General features: G+C 38.6%; 1 protein-coding gene across 1 annotated transcript in view; it reads left to right on the forward strand.

The window, feature by feature from the left end:
* The window catches only part of LOC101856804 (ankyrin-3), a gene marked incomplete in the record, with an annotated part of 34,960 nt that extends 19,550 nt beyond the window's left edge, over positions 1-15,410 (forward strand). Inside the window, 13 exon segments of the mRNA XM_005098336.3 lie at positions 830-950; positions 1,538-1,608; positions 2,810-2,915; positions 3,452-3,526; positions 4,617-4,956; positions 5,361-5,566; positions 6,539-6,678; positions 7,637-7,713; positions 8,617-8,686; positions 9,640-9,773; positions 10,387-10,598; positions 11,237-11,364; positions 11,680-15,410. Of these exon segments, the coding sequence (XP_005098393.2) occupies positions 830-950; positions 1,538-1,608; positions 2,810-2,915; positions 3,452-3,526; positions 4,617-4,956; positions 5,361-5,566; positions 6,539-6,678; positions 7,637-7,713; positions 8,617-8,686; positions 9,640-9,773; positions 10,387-10,598; positions 11,237-11,364; positions 11,680-11,824 (1,825 nt within the window).
* Between the last annotated feature and the right edge of the window lie 276 nt (positions 15,411-15,686).

The raw sequence follows: 15,686 nt of genomic DNA on the forward strand, positions 1-15,686 counted from the left end.
TCTCTCTCTCTCTCTCTCTCTATCTCCCCTTCTGTTCCCTCTCTCTTTCTCTTTCTCTTTCTCTCCCTCTTTCTTTCTCATTCCCATACTCTTGTTCAGTATTTCTCTAATTAAATCTGTATGATGTCTCTGCCCTACCTTTCTCTGTTTTTGTCTCCTTTTTCTGTTTGTCTGTTGGTCTTCTGTCTGTCACTTTTTTAAATTCCATTTTTTGTACATCTGTTTTTAGTTATTCTTCAGTAATTGTGAAATAGTAAAAGTACCTCAAAATTGTTGCAAATTTGGTCAATGTTTCCTCTTCATATATTTGAATTTATTCAAATGGAAAAAATGAAATAAGCAAATTAAAGTGTTAAACAAAGGAAAGTGAGAAAAAAAAATAAAACTTGTTTTTTGAAATGGTCAGCAAATGTGAAAAATCTACTTAAAAAAAAAAGTTTACCCTGAGTGGGTGATGTACAACCATTTCCAAAGAGTTGGTGATATTATGTCCCTTCTCTCCATTGACTGGTGTATGTGGTGTAGTCGTTAATTTCTTCACTTTGTTTAAAAAAACATGAATTTGGTTCCCTAGTTGGGAAGATATTTTATCAAGTTCCTCTGTCTTCCAACTGCATGGATATCTCCCACTCATCTTGGGTTGGTGCTGGCATGCAAGGTTGGATCAGCCTGCATACTAAAGGATCTATATTGTGAAATTTTGACTCTCCTTCTGTCATTTCAATCAGCCTTGCTCATTTTAAACTCTTACTTTATTATTTTATTTATTTACTTTTCATTACTCCAACTAAACTTGGTGCATTTTAATGTTGTCTTCTGTTGTTCACAGACATGATGCAAATCCCACAATAGCTGACATGAATGGTTACCTCCCCCTGCATCATGCAGTTCTTCACAACCACGAGCATGCTGTGGATGTTTTCCTTGATCATTTCCCCAAGTCCTACGTGGTAAGTAAACTGAGGAGATGTTATTAATTAAACATCTGTGTTGGTGGTTAGCGAGTGTTCTAGTGTGGTTTGCTTCTTCTTTCTTAAAAAAATATGTCGTCTTTATCCCTCCCCCCTTCTTATATTTGTATGTTACTATCTAGTAACACATCTAAACTTCGGCACTTATATGACCTAAAAGTGCCATAGAATTCTTGATCGTCTCAAAACTGTATCTTGTCACAAATGCTCTGCTTTTGTCCCCATAGTTTAGAAAGCTGTAAATTCACGCTGCTTATTTTTCAAAAAGATTTTATTTTTTTTAAAGTTCAATCAAAAACAGTTTTAACATTGGTATTAATAGACACCCTTTTAATACATAGATATTTCTGATTTGATATATCAATGTTTAAATTCTTGTATTTTATGAAGTAAATATCATTGATCTTCGCTCTCTATCTTGTTGCGTGGTTTGTTTTTTTTTAACTCACTAACGTAACCACCTTTTCCTTTCTCTCTTTTGAAAGAGCCACTAGTTCCGTTACTCTAACTTCTGGTGATAATTCATATTTTGTGATTAAATGCTCCTCTGTTCTGTCCTTCTCCAGGGCTTACATAAAGCTGTACGACTGTGTAAAAAGACTTCCATACATCTCAAGCTCAAGGCTGCATGGGAGAAGTAAGTCTCTTTGTTTTCAATTGCTGCATGAACAAACGTTTTTTTTATCCCAGCAGATAAAGTTAATGCTCCTAGCACATCAGAGATACTCCTCTGAAGATTTAGTGTCATCTTTCTGTTTTACACTTTCACACATAAGATTTCAGGCAAAGCAACTAGTGGCTGTGTTGTATCAGTTTAGCTAGTTTTTTAAAATCAACTTTCTTTATCTGTTTGTTTGGATGCTATTTTCCAATCTCTTCCGAGGTTGGCCTGGACTGGCAGAGTCAAAGCAGCCAGCTTCCTAAATTATCTAAATTGTATGGATGAATAGTCTGAAACAGTCTCAACTGGGTGACACCCCTCTTTAAGAGATGAACGCTGCACAACGAGCAATTTGTTAAATATTATATAAGGTTCATGACATTTACCTAGACGCAGAGACATATTTTTTTAATGCTGGTGTTTTTATGCCTTCATTGACACAATTTAGACCATTTAGGAGAACCTGCCTTTGATGGACAACCCAGGCTTAGGGGGATACAACATCCCAGCAAAAATACTAATCTACTCAATAAAAATTCTCCACACCTGGGAATCGGAACTTAAGTTTCCTGCATGTGATGGTGAAACAACTAACAATCATACAATGGATACTGTCTCGCATTTCTATCTTGTTAGATTAGTTTGTTAACCCCAATGTGTTACAACATGTTGGAATCAGGTGCTCGTCAATTTTGGGGTATATGGAATTATTAGTACCATTATAAAGCTTGTTCATTTGTTTTGTTTGTGATAAAAAAATTATCCATCAATCTTGAATAGAAGTCGAGGTATTTGCAATCGAAGGAGGTTGGGGGTCGCCTGATTTCAGGGGTAAAATTAGCGAGAAAATGGCCATCAAAGTCTGATGTCTTACATAGCTTGAGAGACCTTGGAAACAAATAATGTACATTTTTTGCGCCTTTTATCAACTTTTTTCATTGAAATCTTCACAGAAATGTGTTTGTCAACGGATATAAAAGGTGTTGAACCAAAAGACAAAAATTTGAAACAAAATTCAAATCCTGTGGAAAAATGCAGGTTTCTTGACTTTAATTATTTTGACGAGCGCCTGATTTCACCACGCTGACTCACATATGTCTTCTGTCTCAGGCAACTATCTAAATTGTGTCATTGAGGGCGTTAAAAAATCTACATTTTAAAAAAAAACTTTTCTCAGGCGCCAGGAGGAGATCGTTACCCCAAAGATGTTGGGTTGTGCCCTCAACGGGGATGCTGGCGAGCTGTTCCTGCTGCTAGACGAAGGCGACAACATCAACCCAAAGGTTAGTCCACGCTGCAGCTGTTACTGTGATCCTTGGTTTAAGCATTATATCATTATCTTAATGCAATTCTAGTCAAGAGCTTATGGTATTTGTCTCATATTAGTAAGATAAAATGTTGGATTTCCTGCTGTGTATAGATAGATGCTGAACCTTCAAAAAACATTTCTTATTCTTATCTCATTGATTTAATCTTTTTATTTGCGGCATAAAATCTTTCTATAGCTGAATTCAAAAGTATGGCCCTTTTTGCATTGTTTACTTGCTTTATGTTACCCAAAGTAATAGCAGTTAAATGGGGGATGGGGGAGGTTGTATCACAAAACGCATGCACACTCGCTCACAGATCTATACTCGCATACAAAAAAAAGACGAGCATTCTCAACCAAATGCCCATCCCTATCCTCAGTCTCATTTTGATTGTAAATGGCTTAGAGTTTGCTGTTGAGGAGGGGTATGTGTTATACAAATGCTATTCTTCATCAATATTATCTTGATAGTCCAGTTATCACCCTCACATGTTGTACCTCCCTCTACAGAGCGGCACTGGCAACTGGCCCCTCTACCTGGCTGTGGAGAATGGCCACCTGGATGTGCTCAAACTGCTGTGTGAGGTCAGTACAGGACTCCGTGGAACACTTAATCCGTCTTGCTGTGTTGTTTATGCAATACAAATGTTCTACCCCGCGGGCGGTGCTACTGACTGAAGTGTCTTTAGGCCGTTCCCAAAGGGGGGACATTTCTCGTTCTTATGCGCAGTAGAATTGTAAATGGGCTGATCCAACAATGTCATTCTCATAACTGTGCCTGAACTTCAACAGGGAACTGCTGCTTTTTCTTTCCTAATCCTTACTATTGTCATTTTTCCTCTACTTCTTCTCTATGTTTGCCACACTCTTGTGACCTGCTATTTCCGGGGTGCCTTGATAGTTGAAGCTGTTGAAGCTAGAGAGGTGAGCAGAATAATTCTGAATCCCTGTAAGGACTTCTCTAACATCCACCCCTTGACGCTCATATGACCTTATGCAGTTGCGAGCACCGTAAAACCTCTACTAAAACAAACAAGAAATTTTCTAAAACGACCACTCATTGTCAAGAAAAGTAGTAGTTGTCTTAGACAGGTGGTTGTCTTAAACAGCATTATTATAATATTCTTAAAAAGTGCAAGGCAGTGAATGGGAAGTGGTTGTTTATGCAGGTGGTTGTCTTGAAGAGGTGGCTGTTTGAGCAGGTTTGACTATACTTTGCTTAAAGTTTTGTCCCTTGGAAAAAATGAGGCAGGTGGTAGGAGAACATGCTTGCATGGCCTTCTCCCATTTGTTTGTGGTGTTTCTCAAGAAGAAGTGGCTTATTGAATTTGAGCACTATACGGTTCTAATAGCGATAATTTCTCTCATTCTCTCTCATCCTCTCTCTCTCTCTTATCCCCTCTCTCTCTCTCTCTCTCTCTCACTCTCTCTCTCTCTCTGGCTGTCTGTCTGTCTGTCTGTCTGTCTGTCTGTCTGTCTGTCTGTCTGTCTGTCTGTCTCTCTCTTTCCCTATCTCTCTGTCTTTCTCTAGCTCTCCACAAAAAAGAGTGCACACTCACACACATTTTCTTTGTACTAAATGACTGACTGTTATTGTGTCAAAGCATGTGTCTTTACCCAAACCAAACCTGATTCCAACGAAAAAAGAAAACATTGAAATAATCTTGTCTCACAGAGAGGCGGGGACATTCGCAAGCGACACCCCACCACGGGGGCAACAGCGCTCCACGTGGCAGCCAAAATGGGACATCAAACCATAGTGTCCTACCTACTGGGCTACTGCCGACAGTCCATCGAGAGCAAAAGTATGTTTGACAGCGCACCTGCACTCAACGCCGCAGGGGGATCTTCAGGGATGCATAGCATGTCAAGGTCGTCCTCGGGATTTATCAAGTCGCCTGGGAGTCAGAGGTCACTCGACAGTCCCGAGAAACCAAGAGAGTACAGGAAGTTGTTGGATATTAACGCCGTAGATCGTGATAACAAAACAGCTCTACAGTTGGCTGCTGAAAGAGGTGAGTCTGAAAGCACCTTTGTATAATAGTCTATCTGTTGACTCTGCTTTTCTATAACCAATAAATCAAGGGTAAAGCTAGTACCTGTATAGAACTGGTTTTTCCCATCGACTAAACAAATATTAATATAGCTTTAAATAGCAGCAGCTACAAGAAAAAATTTCTTATGAGGAAAATGAAGGTTGTTTCTTTCTTATCATTTTGTATCTTATCTCATCTTATTTGGTCAAGGGCATGTTTGAAGGCCATTAATGGTGGGTCTTACCTCTTTACTTTGCCTCTTTTGTTTTTCTGTTTGTCTGTTTCACTGTGTTTTTTTCTGCACGAAATGACGGTTATGGTGTCGATACGTTTATCTTTACTCGCATTGAAACTTGCCTGAATCTGTGACTCGAATGTTTCAGGTTACAGTCGCATTGTTGAGCTTCTCCTGTTCCACGGAGCGACGACAGCCATGTTGGATGCTGAGGGTCAGCTGGTGACCTGTCGACAGTACGAGGGAGTGCGCATCATGATCGAGTCGCACCGACAGCAGCACACGAGGCAGGTCATCAAATGCGTCATGGACAAGTCGCGCAAGGCACTGGCATTGTTACAACAGATCTGGCTGGTAAGTAGGAGTTTGAGGGATGGTTGGGGAAGGGTTTGTTTGGGTTTTTGTTTTGTTTGGATTGTTTGGTTTGGTCTGTTTTGGGAGTTTTTGGGGTTTTTTTTCTAGTTTTGTTTTTGGGTATTCATTTTCTTTTGGGTGGGGGGGGGGGGGGGGTTAGAGGGAAAGAGGATAGTGGAGGAAAAGTAGACATTTATGGGTGGTTGGTGTGTGCTCTAGTATGGTTTGTTCCTTCTTTCCTATCAACCAACTATCGTCTTTATCGCTCCTTTTTTTTGTTCGTTACTCTCTTGTAACACCTCTAATCTTCGGCACTTATATGCCCTTATTGTGTTGCAAGTGCCGTAAAACTCTTACTACAACTAAAAACTAAAAATAGACATTTTGTTGTTGTTGTTGATGGTTGAAATGCAGTTTCATCTTATAAATTTTAGTTGATATTCTAATTGGCTGTGTGGGTGGAGCGAGTTTTACTGCTAATGGCTAATGACTAAGGGAGGCATTAAGGGAGTGGTGACATTATTGAGAGTGGCTAGTGTTTATTGGTTTTTAGGAACATCATGCAGTATTACAAAGTGACTGTTGGATGGGAAGATTATTACTGTTTATTTAAATTTTGCTGTGTACTTAGGAATTGACATTATTATTATCTCATTTGAAAGATCTTGTCACCTCAACGCTACCATTGTGGGTGGTTGGCTGGTGCTCTGGTGTGGTTTGCTCATGCTCCTTCTTTCTTATCAAACATCTATCACCCTGATCTCTCCTCCTTCTTTTTTGTGTTTGTTACTCTTTTGTAACACATCTATTCTTCGGCACTTATATGACTTATTGTGTTGCGAGTGCCGTTAAACTCTTTCTGTAAATTACAACACTACCATTATACTTGTCAATTTTTGTACTGGATTTACATTCCGTAACTCTCATATTCAGACAAATTGTTTTCTCTGTGTGTGTGTGTGTGTATAACAGCCAAAGTTCGACCACCACTTGCGAAATAAGGAAGGTGACACCCCTCTAATGGTGGCCGCAGCCACGGGGAGACTACCCATCATTCGCTTTCTCTTGGAGTCTGCAGTCTACCCTGAGGTTGCTCAGTATGAGTCTGACTGGTAAGACATAGAGGACATAATGTGTATTGTTTGATCAGGACTTAAGTTTTTACTCTGGTTTTTAGAAAATGTTGTTTCTTAGAAATTAACTGTATGGTGTTTGGGTCTTTTGTTATGTTCTTAAGTAAGCTTTTCAGTATTTCCAGCCTAGTCATATACACTTTCATGAATAAGGGAAAATTGTGTTCTCGGTATTGTTATGAAGAACATTTTGCCCTCTGAGGTTTACAAACTTTTTATTTAGATGTTGAGTTGAGAATTACTGTCTGTGTATTTCATAGTGATAGTTGAGGGTGTGCCAATCATTAGTAAGAAAAAGAAACTACAAATTTCAAAGTAAGGAATTAAGTAACTATCAAATACAAAACCAAAATGTTGTCTCTGATAGTTAGAAAGGAGTCCTTTCGTAATAGAAGAGAAACAGAAAAGCACCACTTTTATTGTTCCCATAGTTATAGAATGTTTCGATCTTTTTTCATATTAGAAATATCTTATGATGTATGTATGTGAAGTTTAACTTGAAGAGGTGTTGATAAATGTATCTGGCAGTATTTACTTTTAAACAATACATTTCATACAGATGTGTCTCTACGTGAAATTAAAAAAAACAAAACAATTTTAAACATGGCAAAGAAGACATTTTATTAATGTGTATTCAAACAAAGCTCAATTGGGTGTGCTCCAACAATGAATTATTATACCATCTTTCGAAATGATATTGATGTTAATGCGAAATGATCCCTCAAAATTATACTCTGGTGTAGAAGTTTATATATTACCTGTTTGCCATTATACACGTATTTTACATTCATTATTATCTCTGGAACTTTTTTGGCTCTATGAAGTCTTGAATCTGTTCATTTTGTTTTAAGATGATGTTAGACTACCTGCAGAATCTTTCATCACTGGGTTATAAGATCTTGACCTTTATTTATTTTTTTGGCATTTCCCTTTCCAGTGCGGACGACTCCGACGCAGATTCTGGTGTCCTTGACCCAACCTCCAGCTCGTCAAAAGACCCACTCAAACAAGATGGTGAGGGCTTTTTTGTTTTTTATTTCTGTTTCTTGTGCTGTTTCTTTTGTTAAGACTGTTACTGTGATAAAGTGATCAGAGCAGGTGGTTAGAGGGTCTTACAGTTAGGTCCTATTTATTTTCTCCCTCTGTTTTTTTCCATCCATCTGTGTTTCCTTCTCCTGCCCTAAATGGCCATTATTGTGTCAGTGTGTTTCTCTGCACAAAAACTTAAAGTTTCAGTTAGTGGCATTTTAGTAGCAACATTTTGTCCTGTATTTAAAGATAGCGCCATTGCAGAAAATGTGGTCTGAAAATAGCCCACAGTCTCTTGACAGTTTTATAGTGTACCTTGTCTGAGCCAAAATCTTTTATACTAAGTCTGTTCTTAATGGGTTTTGTTGGATAGACGTTAACACGTTTGTTTTAAAGATGATGTTATTGTTACATAGGAATCACTTGTCTGGTGTTCAGGTTTGTTGTGTTGTTTAAACAAAAGCCTTTTTTTTTAACCTCTATTGAGGTCATTGACATCTTTAATATATCAGGTCTCCTGATGTTATTCTTTGAACAAATTTTGTGAAGAAAAGGATGCTATTAACAGCAACAACTGAAGGAGAAAAGTATACTCGTATTGCAAATAGTGGAACTACACTACACTTTCTGGAAAAAATAATCATGGGGAAAACCCCCCCACCAAGATTAAGTATTACGAAAAGATAATGTAAGCTTTAAAAATGAAATAAAATGTTGGGTCTTATTAGAGAGAAGTTTGTGAATGGATCAAGTTTTAATGAGGTAAAAAAAATTGCTCCTTTCGAGTCATTGCTTTTTATAACAGTTGTAGACGGAGCGCCTGCTGATTGGATGAGCAGGTCTGGATGCTTTTAGATTGTCATACCATCATCTTTTGCACTGTTTCAGATGAATTTCAGACTAGTCACGATGTCTCATCCTCAATCTTTACTGGCCCTGAGTTTGTCTCCGACACGAGGTAAGTTCTTCCAAATAACTGCTGTTCACATTGTAAATAAGCAAAAGTCTCAGTCATTGTTTTGTTATGGTCTGCTCCTTTTTTATAGTGTATCTTTTGTTGTGATATTCTAGGGTTGGTTTTTTTGTTTTTTTGGTAAGTGTTTTACTACATAAAGTCACATGAGTGCACATTTCTAGGCTAACTGTTCTTATATTCTGTAGATTCACTATAAGGGTGTCTGTAATGTAATGGTTAGGCTCCTGCCAATGCTTTTAAAAGTTAAAAGACACGAGTCCAATTCCAGCTTGAGAATGTATTTTTTGTTACGTACAAGTTGAACCTGTCCATAATGGCCATTAAAGGTGACTGAGAAAAAAGTCCATTGTAGACAGGTGGTCACAAGAGTCAGGGTCTGAGTTATGATCATTTACTTGACTTGACAAAGTTAACAAATAGTTTGAAATTTGAAATCACTGTTTTTATCTTTCCATTTCATTTCCATCAAAATTGTTGTCTATGATAAGAGCTTCTGTGCATTGATTGAACATATACACTCAATCTGAGGACGGGTTAGTTGAAAACTTTTGTAGTAAATGACCTCTGTGAGCAGGTTTGAGGCTGACTTGTTGCAAAAATGATTGACCGTGGTGGCGTTGAATAGAGTCTGCCATGAAAAAAATTAAAGTATTGGAAAAAAATGAAATGGTGTCATGGAATAGTTGCCTTTAGTGATCATACAGATGACTGCTATAAAGAGGTGACCGCTAAGGCAGGTCTGACTGTATCTCCACCTTTCTGCTGGGCTGCTTTATCTCACTCACTGAGGGTTGGCTGTAACGGGCAGAATTGAAGCAACATTCCTGACCTATGAAATGACCTAAAGTGAGTCAGTGGGGTGGAAACAACAACTTTTGCAATCAACCTGACTCTCAGTTAGCTACAGCTTTACAATATTTCCCCCCTCTCTCCAGATTTGAAAGAGCATCCTCCCCTCAAGTTCAAGTGACCACTGGCCTGGCTGACAGCACAGAGCTTTTCTACCAGACTCGGCTCAGTCGGATTGTGAATGATGCCAACCGACCCAAGGGCCTGTCCATATATCATGGTGAGTCAGAGATGAAGTCAGATCAGATCAGTTGTGATAACATTATATAAAAAAAGTTGACAAGAGATTACATACTTTCAAATAAGGAAAGAACTCAGATGATGTTGAGTGAGCAGAAAGCAGAGAGAAGATAAAAAAAAGATAACAAAGAAAAAATTGCTTATATAGAGAGATGATATGATGTAAAGCAAGACGAAAGCTGATAGAGAGGACAAACTGAATAATATAGAGAAGAAAGCATAAAATAAATAAGCATCTGACAAATTCCTATGAGTGCAGCCCTACCAGGATGCACAAACACTTGTGCTCGCACACCTACTCATAATTACACATGTGACCATAAACACACATAAGAACACACACACACGCACGCTCACGCGCTCACACACACACACACACACACACACACATATGCACAATCACACACTTGCACACACACACACACACACATACACACACACACACACACACACACACACACACACACACACACACACACACTATAGACACTTTATCTTTTCACTAAGTACATCTCATTCTCTCACGGTATTCTCTATGTATACCCTTATTGGATTCTCTTCTATTCTTCGTTCTATGTGACATTCACACACAGATGGCCTGATCAGTCACGTGTGTGCCGTCAACTTGACCACTGGCTACACAGCTCTGCACCACGCCGTCAGGGGTGCTGGCGACATCCCTCAGGTGTTGTCTCTTTTGTTGGAGTACGACCCGACACCCATCAACGTACAGGACAACCGTGGGGAGACTGCTATACATCTGGCGTGCAAACTAGGTCGAAAGAAATGTGTCGAGATGTTACTGGTGAGGGGTGTATGTGTCTGTCTGTTAGTTCTCTGTGTATGCATGTTTTTATGATGATACATTAATTAAATGTGTCACAGATCACGCACCACTGTTCGGTCTTATTTCTTTTTTTCCCCTTATTTTGAGAATGGGAGGGTGGGGGAGGGTGCATTCATGGGTAAAGATTCTCTTGCTCGCCTTCTGCAGTTTCTTTCTGTCTGTCTGTCTGATAAGCTTTTACCCCAAGCTAAATAAGGATTATTGTGTAGACACAAAAAGTAGACTGTTTTAACTCTTAGTGTAGCTGAGAGTACCATCTGATGTGAGTGGTTTGCAAACATGGGAAGGTACAGTTCACTTAATACTTGAGCTCTTCTTTTGGAAATTACTTGACATAATACTCACATCTGGGGTCTCTGCTCTTGTGAGGCCATATGTGAGTATCTGTGACATCGTACATGAAAGATGCTTTTTACTTACTTTAAAGACTCCATTACATTTGGGGGAGGGGGGGAATTGAAAGAAATAATTTAGCATTTAAATATAGCCCTCTTATAAGTACAAAATAAAGAACAGTTTCTCTAGCCGTATTTTTGGGATGGTACAGTGTATTGATAACCCATGCCCTGGATAACTTCATGTCTTTGGCTTTTCAGGCACGATCGGACATTGATCTGAATGTGAGAACGCTAGAGGGTCATCTGCCGGAGGAGGTGGCTAATCTGAAGACGATACATAAAATGATTGAAAGACAGCGAATGTTCATGCCTGCCCCTGTGGAATCGTAAGTTTTCAAACTCACAAAGTAGCTAAAATCTTTATTATCCTCTTCTTTTAAAGGAGACATTTGATAAGTTTTTGTGTCAAACTACGTTTGGAAATAAATGACATGGATTACCAAAGGTTAGCAAATGCGCAGTAATCTTATTTCTTGTATTTTGCTTAAGAAATACTCCCCTCAGCAGATACACTGGTCATTGTCAGACACTGACGAACAAACTATTGCTGTTACCTTGCTTTTCTCCTGTACAATATTGCCATTATTTTGTGGATGTGTTTTCTATCTCTCAAACAAAACCTCTTTGTTTCTCCTTCCCAGTGGTTTACTAACACCTCATGACGGTGGCTCGATCGGCGGCAGCGATCGGTCCCCTAGCATCACAGGATCAACAGTCAACTTTGAGAAAGTTCACAGTCGTTATGAGGCTCTGAAGCAAGGCAGTGCCTTAGATAGAGCTTCTTGAAAGAGACCTGGGGTCTGCCTTCTGTGACTTTCATACAAGGGAAGACGTTCTACATATTTTGCTCAAAGATGAACAAGCCACTGTCCTGACAGTTCATCTTTTTCATCCATCAGTTGTCCTCCCGCAGACAACATTATATGGAAACTGACTTTAAAAGTTTCAGGAAAATTTGCTCAAAAAGATTTGGGCAATTCTTCAGATATTTCTTACGTTCCAGGAAGTTTCACAGCTTTTTGATAAGACTGAGTGAAGGAGAGTTCAACAGTGGACATCCAAGTCTCGGAAACTGTGGTCACATGCTCCTCGAACTTGCTTTTCTCTTTTGTGTTTCTAATCACATCAGGCCTAGTCAGTCTGTTATGGAGGAACGTTTTGTAAATATCCAGTGCTTGTTGTGTCTTTGTGAAATACTCGTTCATGAGAAGAAGAAAAAACAATTTATTTCCTGGTTGTTTTTCCCTTGTCTTTCGTAAGGAAATGAACTGGCAAGAAAAGTGAAGTTCACAACATGTTATACTTGTGTTTGAGACTCTGGACATGTGTGCACAACTTTGAAGGAATAATCAAAGAGATTGAAACCTAGAATATGCTCAGTGTTCTGACAAATTTGCTTGATGTGACACACACCAGATTGACCTGAATAACCTGATGGTTAGGAACTGATACCCTTGTTGTTGCTGAGTCGAGAAAGGTGGTCGCATCAGGATAACAAAGCTAGCTAAGGGAACAGGCTACTACGCTTGCAGTGTAGAGGTTTTGGGTTTGTTTCCTGACAGTACTTTGTTCAGTGATGTGTCCTTGGAAAAGACATGTGACATTGTTTCTCCTCTTTGCACTCTAGTGTGAACTGAGATATGGCGTTTCGTTGTGGAACTTAGCTGGGCTGCATGTTCTTGAAGATGAACCTGCCAAGGGCTGAGTCCTGTCTGAGAGGGGAACTGTGGAGACAAAGCTTGAGCTCCAGTTGTATCCTGTAGCGATGAAAGTTTCGTCACTTCCACGCCAAACTGCGAGTTTTTGTTCTGAGGTGTACACAAAACTATATTTTTTAAAATTGTATTTTTACAAGGTACTCTCAAGGAGACTAGTCAATGGCGAATCTGATTACTCTTTTGGACATTCTCGTGATTTATGCATACGAAGAGTAAGTTGTTTATGTATTATACCATTTGTATTGAAATTTTGAAATGGTGTTGAGTTGTGTTGAAAAGAGCCCACAACATGTTTGAAACTGCGTTCCTTTACTCTCTGTACCTGGCTGGTATGTTCATGAGATGTTCAATTTTGTGTTGCTTGCTAAATGTTTTGAATACATCCAGAAACATTTTTCGGCCAAGATATTGTTGTGAAGAAGAATGTATGAGGGAGCAGGAATTTCTTCCTGCTCTTTTGAGCATGAACTGACATCGCTGTCAAAGTTTGATTGTACCGTCATCTGTAGGCAACGGTAAGGCTAAAAGTAAAAGACATTAGTTCTATTCCCAAATGAGGAAGATATCTTACTGATTATCTCAATCTTTTTACTGGGATGTAACCGACGCAGCTCTGGTCCACCGTGATGAGCAGGGTCAAAGCATTGTGTGTGCCTCTGATAGGACATAAATTTTGTAAATGGGGGTGGATAAAATTCGCCACAGTTGCAACAATATAATGTCTGCTCAGTATAAAACTCTAGTCATACGTCACATTTCAAAATGACATATATATGGCGGAGTCTTACACTAAGCAGTTGATATGCACTTGATATACATATTATGTATGTTGCAGGGATGATATGACCTGCCATAGAGACATGTTCTGCCTGCTCCTATTCCAGAACTGCTCCATATTAGTCAAACAAAAGAACAAAACATTCAGTCTACCAGATACACAACTGTTTTTGGTACATCTGGCTCTTTCTCCCCCCAAAATGAAAAGAAAAACAATCAGACTTATTCCTTAGCTAGATGCGGTCTCAATGTGGGATGGAGTAGAATTGTGAATGGAATCAGGATGTGACTTCTTGGTATTTGAAGGGATAACTTTTTAAAAATTTCTGTGGACTTGTTCAAGGTGAGAGGGGGAGGGTGAGTACAGGAGATGTATGTTTTCTAGGAGGTTGAAAATGTTTCTTTGTGTTCCAGGGTTTGCTGAGGTAGTAATATAGATTGTAAAGTGCATAGAGCTTACAACTGAATGATGATATGTGCTATACAGATGTTTTTTGTTATTTAATATGTAACTTCTAAAGTTCATTTAATCAGAGGGCTGTGGGGGGGGGGGATGATGGATATTTTATTTCTTTATCATCCATTCTGTATTGAATTGCCAGTTCATAGAAGTGTCAAATTGTTGTTTTTTACCGTTAACCAGCAGCATAAATGGAAAATGGCATTTTGTGAAAATGCAAGACCCTCTCTTGGCTGTTGAAAGCAGTAATTGTGATAGGCACATACAGTTCTTTTGCTGAATAGGCTGTCTCTTTCTTGCAGCTGCCCTAACATGACTAAAAATGTTGCTTTTGAAAGGAACAACTCCCCTTTTCATCTAGGACTACACTGTTTTTGGAAACGTAATTCCTTTCTTTGCCCCCTTCAATTTTACTAAAAGAGCTTTCTAGTAATGACAAAATCAGCAAAGTCCTGATTTTACTTTTACTTCCTATTTGGGGATGTCGATGTCATATTGTGAAATTTAATTTGGCGATTTTTAAAGCTGCTTGTCATTGCCTAGTGTTTTTGTTTAGTTTGTCAGTGATGGTCAGAAGTTGAGAATGGAATCATTCACCATTTTCCACTGATAGAGGGAGTAAGTCAGTCACATTCTTTATTGAATCATCCAAGATTTAGGCTGCGAATAACATAATAGGCCTATTTATTTTTCAATGCTGTCTTTACTTAAGTTCTATGTTTTGATGATTTGATTTGATTTGTTTTGTTATATTCTGAAGATCAAAGTTGTATTTATCTGATTTACAAATCTACTCATAACTTTCTAAAAAAGCTGATGAATTATTTATCGTTTTTGTGTTTTAGAAATATTTCTTTACTTTGAGCTTTAACTTAATTGCATGTGTATGTATGATCTGCTTTCCATTGTGGTATTGTTGTATGAGTTCTTTAATTATTGCTCGAAATATTGGCTTTTTGATAGACAGAGGTTTACCCAGAGCTTTATAGCCCCTTTTATGAAAAGAATTTGGTTGAGGGAGGGGGGTTGTCGGAGGAGCCACCACCATGCGTTAACCAGTTCTGCTTTGTGACTTGTTTTTCATTTAAACTATTGTTAATTCGCTCATATGACCCTATGCAGTTGCGAGCTCTGTAAAACTCTTACTAAAACAAACTACCGTTTCTTCTCTTTTTTTTTCTGTAAGGAAATTGATTCGTTAAGAAAATCAAAGGTCACAACATGTCATACATCGAATATATCTGCCAACTAGCTTGTAAAAAAGTATTTAATATGTTTTTGAGGGTCTTGGTACATAAGTCCGCTATTGTTTCTGAAAATCATTCTCTGTTTACTGGTATTCCTCCTCATGGGCTTGGCGATAGCATTGAAAAATTGCGAACTTTCAATATTGAATTCGCGAATGATAGTGAGAAAAGTGTATTTTAGATATCTTGAATGCAGAGAAAATTGAATATGAGCAATTTGAAGAGATTTACTTGGCTAATGCCCAAAGTATTGACCCTCCCTTTGGGAAGAGCCTGCTTTTTGGTTTTTGAAAAGTTGACAAAACTATGATTGAATGTTATTAGTGTTGCACTCAGAATCTTTTAGTTTCTCCCTTGCCCAAGCACACACATCCATACAAAATACACACACACAAACACACACACACACACACACACACACACACACACACACACACACACACACA

The sequence above is a fragment of the Aplysia californica genome, unplaced genomic scaffold, assembly GCF_000002075.1.
Source record: "Aplysia californica isolate F4 #8 unplaced genomic scaffold, AplCal3.0 scaffold00180, whole genome shotgun sequence".
Lineage (NCBI taxonomy): Eukaryota > Metazoa > Mollusca > Gastropoda > Aplysiida > Aplysiidae > Aplysia > Aplysia californica.